Source organism: Rhyacophila brunnea, unplaced genomic scaffold (assembly GCF_057557595.1).
Source record: "Rhyacophila brunnea isolate RB1 unplaced genomic scaffold, BYU_Rbru_1.0 scaffold_5, whole genome shotgun sequence".
NCBI lineage: Eukaryota > Metazoa > Arthropoda > Insecta > Trichoptera > Rhyacophilidae > Rhyacophila > Rhyacophila brunnea.
The window spans coordinates 3,205,500-3,215,903 of record NW_028233170.1 but is presented as its reverse complement, the minus strand read 5'-3'; the positions used below and the strand labels follow the sequence as shown (position 1 = coordinate 3,215,903).

Below are 10,404 nucleotides of genomic sequence, written 5' to 3'. Positions count from 1 at the left end.
GGTATGTAATTATGTTTTCTATTAATAAAAATACTTTAACATACTACAAAACAATATATAACAAAAAAGAATGACAATTTAATTAATGGGTTCTTTGCCATTGGATCTCTTGAATCAATTTTTCATAGTTAGGAATGTATGTGGATATTCCTATTGCAGTCCATCGCAATGTGTATTTGACAAATGAATCCATAAGCGCCAATGACATTATTAATGGAGAACGCACTCAGTACAGTAGCTAGTAAGTAAATTCGCGCATAGCGACATTCGCACATGTATAGGTAGACGTCACGTGATAAAATTTCGCAATTTCCATTATGCGATATCACGCAAATTTTTAGCAAAAAGCGGAAATTTATAGCAATATCACCTTTATTGTAATGGCGTTAGAACAGTGTTTCTAGTGTCAATGTTCATTTGAGCGAACAATATTGATATTAAAATATGAATTATGTCATTCGGCAGACCCAACAAAAAAAGTGTAATTTTTTTTTCCAGATGCTTCGTCCATATTAATGTCGTTGATAAGCGCACATAAAAGTGCTGGAAGGGTTCACAGGATATATTAACAGCATTATTTCAATCTTCTGTTTAGGCCCCTATTAATTCGGTGACCTAAGGTAAATCCGATCGTGATAACGTGTTTCTGCCTTTCGTGATATCATTCTTCGTATAATAGTTTATTGTCTTTCAAATATATTTTTTTTAGTTTACAGTGTCATAATATTTATAAAATTGTCACATCTCTCTGGCTCACCTTTATAATGTTAACTTGAAATAAAATAACATATTTATGATAAAATACTTTTATTCAAATAATGTTTGATGGGTACTTTTTATTAATACAACGTATCAAATCATTATTCCGCAATATCATCATATTCATCGTCGTCCGAGAAGACTTCATCGGCAAGATCTTCGTTAGCATCTTCCGCTTCAATTTCTTGATCTATCAAATCCTCGTTGAAGTCAGCTTCTCCTGAGGTAGACGCCTGAGGATGAAGAGAAATCAAATTTTAAAATGCCTGTTGTCTATATTATAACTCAATGAAGTGAAGATAACTTGCAAAATTCTGTATCAGGTTTGAAGTATATCGGCACCTCTATTTTAATATAGTTTGAACCATAGAATTTGGGCTCTAGATAGAAGGAGTCTTAAGCAATCTTATTAGGAATTTTAAAGGCAGTTTGGTTTTCTAATTGAACGATTGTATATAATATTGTTGTATCTATTATTGTAATTCTTCTTCTATTGCCAGCCCCAAAAACAAAATGGCGGCTCACATTCTGGTTTGAATAACCTATGTATGTATCTTAAAAATATTGTTCAATGTATATTGTATTGCTTTTGGCTGCCTACATAAAATTGGCGAGGAGTATCTTACCAAAGTTATTTATATCTAAATTTTATATTCTAATGTCTGCTTTGATACGGCAATATGTGGGATGCGTGAAATGTCAAATTAATGTTGAATTTATGTATTCAAGGCATATTTTGGAAATATCTGCATATCAAATCATATAGGTATGTAATTGTAATTAACTAATTGGGTTAATCTGAAATTATAGTGAAATGTCATAGTAGTGCGAAGTTCTCATCAAATGAATCTGCAATGCAAAATCACTTGTAGCTAACTTAATCGGTAGACCAGAGTTCTTTTTTTGTTTAAATTTCATACATTTAGGCTCCATCTTTATAGAAAAAAGGCTTTTGTTCAACATCATTGTACATAACACAGTTTGATTTATACCTGATTAATGGATTCTTCGGCGATCATCTGCCGCATTCTCTCAGCGACATAGTTATTCAAAATATCACGACACTGGTCATCGAAACCTGCCGGAAGCCATCCTCTACGTTCATGACACAAGGATCCCGGCAAGACATCACCGAGCCTCGCTAGCATTTCTTCGATTTCTGGTACTTTCAAATTGCAATACTGGAAAGAACAATTATTACAAATTGAGTTATAAATGTATGTATTTATTAGAGTAGTATTTTTTAGTCCTGAGGCATGAAACATCCCCTCAAATGGAAAAATATGCTCGTGGAAAGCATTGCAAAAAAAGTAATAAAAGAGGAATAAAGACATAAAAACTAATAATTATTAATGGCGCCCAGTGTGGGTCCCAACGGCCTCCAACATTGCTCCACCATCTTCTCTTCCATGCCCTGACAATCGGTGGAGCACAGGGTGCTTGTCTTGCTGTATGCTGAAGATCAATACATTTAGGAATTGAACCGACTAATCACTTATTTTTACATCAGTTTAGTTCTCGATTGTTTCCAAGTTAAAAATAACAGTGATATAATTTTTTTTATTCATGTGATGCAAAACTACATATTGCGTGTAACATAATTTTGATGAAATCTATCTGGAGAAGTGTCAGGCCTCTACATAAGTGCTTCCCAAACTTTTTCACACTACGGCCCCCAAGAAATTATTTTAGTTATCAAAAGCTTTATATGGCATTAATTATTACTATATTGATATTTCACAAACAAAATAAAATAAGAAATAAATACTATACGAGAAGCCTACAATAATTAAACAATTATTTAATGACAGGGATGCATGTTTTTACATAACAAATCAATGTCGGGTTCTATTTTAGAAATGGTAATTCGCATGGAATCTTCCAAAGTCTCCGATGAAAGGCATGATAATTAAACAATTATTTAATGACAGGGATGCATGTTTTTACATAACAAATCAATGTCGGGTTCTATGTTAGAAATGGTAATTCGCATGGAATCTTCCAAAGTCTCCAATGAAAGGCATGATAATTAAACAATTATTTAATGACAGGGATGCATGTTTTTACATAACAAATCAATGTCGGGTTCTATGTTAGAAATGGTAATTCGCATGGAATCTTCCAAAGTCTCCGATGAAAGGCATGACCTGTGCATATTTTTTATTGAGTAATGATGAAAATCTGGATCCAGATTTCCCTCTGATTAGTGACGGACAAAACATCGAGAGCGTCGACAGCTTCAAGTACCTACCTGGGGGTACACATCACGGGAGATCGCATTTTGCAGAAAGAGCTCGCTATCCGAATGGGAATGGCTGGAGCAACATTCAACTCGATACTCATTTTACTGCTCACTTTATTTTCGACATTTACCAACGAGCCTTGGCACACAAATTTGTTCACATAGAAACTTACCTGATAAAATATCTGCCGTCGAGGCGGTAAGATATCAGGCTTAAAGATGAAGCAATTTTCAGAAACTTCTTCTTTGTTGTATTCAACCGTTTGGCCAAAGTAGTCACCATGTTGTTTCTTCACCTTTGGTTGCATTTTTAAATGTGTGGCACGCTCTATTATATTTATCCTTGACTTTATAAATCCTTTAATGCCACCTAACGGAAAACCAGAGTGTTAACACTGTCTAATAAATATACAATCGAACTTGGTTATTACGAGGAAGATGGGACCGACTGAATTTGCTCTTTATATGAGCTTTTTATATGAGCGGTCACATTACACAAAAAGTTGAAAATAAAAAATCTGAAAACCATCATAAAAATCCCCGAAACAAGCATGACATTCATAAACTACAAAAGTAGTTGTTTATTGTATTCTTAGATTTTTCAAACATATGCGTGGATACTTTTTTATTATTGTCGTGAAACACCAATTAGATAGGTACTTAGACACTTAACTAGTATCATAAACGTGATCCGACCCCGGCGGCATCCTGTCCGATCGGATTTTATTGCTTAGGGTCAAAATGTTTTAAAGCAATCGACACATTAACAGTATTTTAGCTCGGTATATCCGATAAGTTGCTCGTTATAACAGTGAATAAATGTATGGCGAAAATCATAAACCAAAATGTCAACAAATGTTTCCTCATTACATCCGAGATCTCGCTATGTCCGAGATCGTAATAACAGAGTTCGACTGTATTATCCAAAAAATAAATACAAAAGGTACGCACTACAATATAAAATAACATTAGGATAAAATTCATAATATTATTACAGTATTTATCTAATTGACCTGCATTTGGTGCTGTTACGAATTGTAGACAGGTATGGAAGGTAACCATTTTAACCAAAAGTGGACAAAAACAGGTGTTCATTGCATTTACTCTCGAGACAAGAAGAATCGATACAGAGAAATGAGAGGATCCCAGACACAGTTGGATATCAGCAAGGGTCATCAGAAGTGTGGTGCAAGCGGTATGAAATCCACGTCGAGTCGTCCACCTCACCGCACATGCTCTGTATATATTTTTCTTGTTGGATTGACTTGTACTTGAGCCCTGCCAATTAATTACCCTACGATGTCTCGTTGTATAATATAAAAACAATTAAATACGAAATAAGTCAGTGCAGGATTGCAATAATTATTAATATTTACCCATGTTCCTCATTCTATAATCCATAGTTTGATAAATTCTTGATTGTGGAACTTTCCGAGGGTCGAATCCAAATCTTGACCACAGTGCCCGCCACGGTCCGGTTAGGAAATAGTACGCTACGCACGGTAAAATCAACTTCAACTGCATGAATGTCAAATTCGTTGCAAAAACTAGGCCATTCTTCGACCATATAGGTTGCTCTTCAAACAGCTGAAAATTCAAATACAATATACACAGTTAATATTTTTTATTTAAGACATTTTAGAGAAAATTGAATTTGAAATATTCCAATCGATTAAAAATCATGGGTGAAATGGACATACTACATAACGTATTAGAGCTAAAACACATGGCACTGCAGTTTGAGTGCATCGATGCAGGTTGATTGATTCAAAATGCATCTGATTTAATCTCCAATTGGATCCAAAAGGAGCTATTTCACGGGTAGAATTTTATTTTATAATTATTTTTAGTGTGTTTCCTGATTATTAAAAATTTCTATTTATCCGATATGGCGAAAGTCGCATGTTACTTAGCTATGACAAAAAGAGGTAGCGATCAGTGCTTCATAATATTATACCGAGTGCCGACAATTCAAGTGGATTTATTTAAAAATGCCAAAATTCTTGAAAAATACAAGAAACCCTGAAGTTCCTGTTGTAGAACATTACACTGCCCATAACCTTAGCGATAGGTTAGAGGGTGCGCTTCAGGATGTGGGAGCCATGGTCTTAACCCTTAGAAAGGGACAATATATTCTCAAATCTCCGATTTGAACGCACAGATTCGAACGTGCTCACGTAGATGCTTTTTAATTGTCCACAATGTCTAACCGATGTACATCTCTGGACATTCACGACAATTTATCACATAAATTATATTTGTCAAATATTCTACTTAGGTGCCAATCTAAAAATACATCAAAACACAAAACATACTTTTTTGACAATTTGAATAATATCTTCAGGCAAAGTCAATGCAGTCAGAGCTTGTGGGAGCGGTTCAGTAGGCATAGGTCCAACGTTACTATAGCACACAAGCACGGCGTTCCCAAGTCTCTTCTTACGGGGTTTCCCCATGACTTTATTTGACAACTCTTCGGTGATCATGATACTGGTGCGGTAATTATATGTTTGGGGACCCTCCACTCGCGAAAATATAGCCGGGGTTAGGATATATGAACACGGCTCACTGAAAATAAATTTTAAAAACACTGAAAAAAGAAAAATTATAAAACGGCACTTCGTGTATGTGTGTTACTTTACACATACTATTTATAGGGTTTCCTCAAGATTGTACAAAACTTTCAAGGGCCAGAAAAAGAAGTTTGGCAATAGATAATGAGAACCTAAACAATGAATACAGGCGGACCTCGACTTAGGAACGTTCGACTTTCGCACAATTCGCTATTTCGCACATTTCAAAAAAAATCGTTTTCTTAAAACGTCACGCTGGCCGTGGGGTTAAGATATCCCCTTCTCGCTCGCTCACAAGCAAGTGCATTTCTTGCTTCACTTGCATCCTGCTCGCACCCGTCACTTTGCTTGTGAGCTAGCTAGGATAGATTTAGTGTTGCGCAGGAGCGCGTGCGGGCGTGTCATGTTGTGCGTTTTGCTAATTTTCTTCATTTGAAATATTTCACCCTAAAAATTTATAAACATGAGTGAGAAACGGAAAAAACTGCAGTGTTGATACGAACAAAAAGAAATCAAGGACTTATAAACTTCACATGACGTTCTGATTGCGGTGAATCTTTTGCTTCAATCGGATGTTCGTATGATACAAACAGGTCTACTACGATATGTTCAATTTTGAAAAATAAAAATAAACTTAAGGAATACGTTCAAAATTGTGGAAATTTATTATCTTTAAAGGTTGTTTCCAAAAGACACGGCATAGTTATGGATGAAATGGAAAAATATTTGTCATCATGGATCGACGACCAACATCAAAAAGATATCCCTCTGAATATTTCAATTATTCAAGCGAAGGCCCTTAGTTTGTACAAAGATTGGAAGGCTAGAAAAAGAAGATTCTAACACGATTTTTCAAGCAAGTAACGGTTGGTTTATATTAAATTCACTGGAGAATCGGCTGATGCGGATAAAGATGCTGCAAAAGAATTTATTTCCTCATTATCCAAAATTATTGAAGATAGAGAATATTCCTCTAGCCAAATATGTAATGTAGATGACACAGGTTTATTTTGGAAAAAATGCCTAGTCGTAATTCTTATCTAAGGAAGAATCAGTTGCCCCTGGGCATAAACCTTCTAAAAACCGATTGACATTGCTTCTTGGTGGAAACTTGGCTGGTGATTTAAAATTGATGCCAATGTTAATTTATCAACCAGAAAATCCCAGAGTATTGAAAGGGAAGGATAAAGAATTGCTTCCAGTAATCAAATAAAAAAGCCTTGGTTTACTGCGTTAATATTAAAAGATTGGTTCACTTTACATTTCGTGCCAGCAGTTAAGCAATATTGTAAAGTTAATGATTTACCATTTAAAATATTTTATTTAAAATAAGAAGAAGAAGAAGAAACACCCGCATACCCCACTTAAACATGTCTCTTAAACATCTTATATTTATTTGATAAATAAATATTTCACACAATTTAATTTTTTTTTTACTTCCCTCTACTTTCGAACATTCAACATTCGCACACCTTTTCAGGAACCAATTATGTGCGAAAGTCGAGGTCCTCCTGTATTGGTAAAATAATACATACTTGAGCCACTCGACGTCAGGAATTCCGGTTGGTACAGCATCATCGTGGATACATTTTAGTCCGGAAGTTTCAGGAGATTCTTCATCTTTTGGTGCCAATGGTAGATATTGGAAGTCAGAAAATACTGTAAATAATATATACACACTAATAAACTGGTAAAATATTTAGAGGTTTAAACCATAAGTATTTAAGACTTAGTAGTATTAACTATTATTGACATGGTTATTCGGTACATGTCAATTGGCCATCACTACGTTTTCCAATCCCCGAATCCCCAATAATTTTACGATGCTGAAATTGGGGGAAATCGATACTTTTACTTTATCATTAAGTAATATGTAACGGGTATGAAAATATTTTTATAGAATTATAGAAAATAAATACAACTTATTTTTGAAAATGCGGATTTTATATAATGTGTTTTGGGTTGATTTTAAGTGATGGAACCTATTTCTTACTTTTAATGTCCTTTATACATTTTTTACACAGTAATCTCAGAAACATATCCACCGTGTAAAAAGAGAATCAGGTGTACTCATGGTCTTTCAGAGAAAACATGAGGCCCGGGGCAACTAGCTTTTTTGAAGCCACGACTTCAAAATTCAACACTATAAGGAAGAAAATATAAAATGCTAGTTTTGGTTCTTGGCAGTTAATATTATTTATTTAGATACAAAATTATTTAACAAAAGCTTTTCACAATTTTGTAACGGCAGATTTAGTAGTGATTATTTCGAAATAATCGAAAGTATGTGCAATCTCATCACTCATCAGTGGTGAAGGGTGGAGGTAGGCTATTAATATCCGACATAAATTAATAGTCCGCACTAAACCTTGTCAGTCATATGTATTTATTATGTATATGCCTTAGTCAAATTTTTTAATTAAAATAAACCCTGCATAATAGATAGTAATCAAAAAATATCAGTCTATATTTAAAATATCTAAAATTATGCCATTAAAGCATACATAACTTTAGAAGAATATTTTTTATCGGTTATGGTTTGGTTTGGCAGGGCTTAATGAATTAAAAAAAAAATAGCTAACACCATCTGTAATATTCTTAATTCAATGAAAACAAATAAGTATGACTGAAAAAGTGTACACTTCTTTTGTTGGATCGCCCATAGCATACCTAAACTATAATGGTTTGATTAGGCAGGGTTTAATTAAATTTTAAAAACTAACCAGCACTATTTGCAAATTGTAATCTTAGTTCAATAAAAACGAAATAAGTATGACTCACAAAGTTTAGTGTGCATTATTTATGTTGAATCTTAACAGCCTACCTCTACCCCCTCTGCCACTGGTGTACTTATTCCTAGATTATTTTATGGCATGTTTTTGGTTACAAATCATCACATGGCACAATGCCAAAGCGGGTTGTGGTAAATGGTTCCGGCCAAATTGACAAGTACCGGTTATTCTAATTTGGATAAAACAACTGTGTAATGTGCTTTTTTGTAATTTGAGTGAGTGGTTTTATACTAACTATCGAATTTATATGAAGTATCCACAATCCCCACTATTTCTGTACCAACAATCACAGGTTTATCAGAAGGATTTGTGTTCTTCTTCTTCTTTTTTACTCTGATTTTCAGTACTAAGCCGAAATTGGAAATTTGGGTGCTGTAGGCAGGTTTACAATAAAAATCTTTTGGTCGAAATCGAAGTTCTAATCGACGGTTTGCAGTAGAGTAGACCTGTTCAAAAAAAATGTAAATCAAATTTTTCACCATGAGGATATGTACACATTATTATTGGCTGATTCAGATAGGTAACTTTTTGCGACTACACAGTTTTACCTAATATGTAGAAATGCACAACTGAACTTTTTTAAAACCATGTTTGGATCCTAAGAAGATCATTATGGGCCTCCGCAGTATGGAGGTTGTATTAACAGATTTTTGTTTTTACGAGAAATGGATGTAAGCCACTTGCCTAACCTATTAGACCCGTACTCTGTGTCCAAACAGACATTAAAAATTGAATTTTTTGCCAGATCACATAGAGCAGTACTTCTTAAAGAGGGGGGCGAGTGATAATGATGTATCAAAATTAATGAAAACTTTAAATTTTAAATTAACAATAATTATTGGATCGAAAAGCCTATCCGCTGACAGAAAAAGGTATTTATTATAATTGTCTACGTGGAATAAACTGTTTTCGTAAAAAAAATCATAAAAGCTCATGACGGCATCTGCGGCACAATTACTCAGATAAATAATATACATTGTTAGTATCATATTCAGTTAATTATGAATATAAAAAAGAGCGGACCACTACCGGTAGGTCCTGGTTATCTAGTTACCTGTGAGAGTGTTTTTATTCCTCCTAAAGTTTCGATTGCTTTTTCAACATTATTGACTACACCTGGATATTGGATGCGAATTAAATTTTGAAGTTCATGATTATTTTGTCGTGACATTTTTTGTGTGAAAACAAAAATAACCCTACTTTTGAATGACAATCGAATACTTGCAATGCATTCATTCAGATGGAATAACTGTTAATTATAATAAATAGTGCATAAAAGAATATGACTTTTTAATATTTTATCAAATTACATAATATAATATAACTATATTTTTGGCAAAACACCACGTAAAAAGTGTAAATAAACGAGAAATTGACAACTATTTTCAAGTTTTCTTCTTCTTTATTTTCATTGATCTGTAATAATAGACTAATATTATACTTTCTTGTAATACTTGTACATAATACTTTTTTTTAATATTATGATAATTATCACTTTAAATTAATTTTATTTAGCCCTTGTTTGGCTTAAAAAACTAATAACAATAAAATAAGTAAAATACGTCTGAAGCAAAGACATTCATTAAAAAAAATGTTCAGTGACAATATGACAACTTCTATTTTGCGTAGATATTACCTATAATATATTGTATTTTTATAAAATTTACCAAAATAAAGATTTCACAAAATATTAGAATTTGTATAAGATACATAGGTAGGTATGTGATTATTATTATTTTATTCCAAGATACCTACCTACCTACATAATAATAATATTCACAGTCCAATATAATTATTACAGCCTACAAACTTATCTGGAGAATGAGATGAGAGAGCCACTGTCGAAAACTACCCAATCACAACTCGTTCCTGGCAAAATTTTAATGACGTTTTTCAATATGGCGTCCTATGGTAGTTTGTAGTTCTATTTTTGACCATTCTCCAGATAAGTTTGTAGGCCTGTATTAGCTGCCTTTCGTTTTGTTGACACAAGATCGCTGTATTGCCATCTGTAAAAGAAAAGAATAATGAACGTCGT

At 33.6% G+C, this 10,404-nt stretch overlaps 1 protein-coding gene across 1 annotated transcript; it reads right to left on the bottom strand.

The window, feature by feature from the left end:
- Nucleotides 1-791: 791 nt before the first annotated feature.
- Nucleotides 792-9,789, bottom strand: l(2)37Cd (general transcription factor IIIC subunit l(2)37Cd). Its single transcript, XM_085956116.1, has 8 exons — nt 9,421-9,789; nt 8,602-8,812; nt 7,110-7,233; nt 5,317-5,569; nt 4,378-4,588; nt 3,175-3,371; nt 1,752-1,940; nt 792-992 (listed from the first exon to the last, which is right to left on the bottom strand). Exons 1-8 carry the CDS (start codon nt 9,535-9,537, stop codon nt 861-863), a joined length of 1,434 nt encoding a protein of 477 aa, XP_085812242.1. The 5' UTR covers nt 9,538-9,789; the 3' UTR covers nt 792-860.
- Nucleotides 9,790-10,404: the final 615 nt, after the last annotated feature.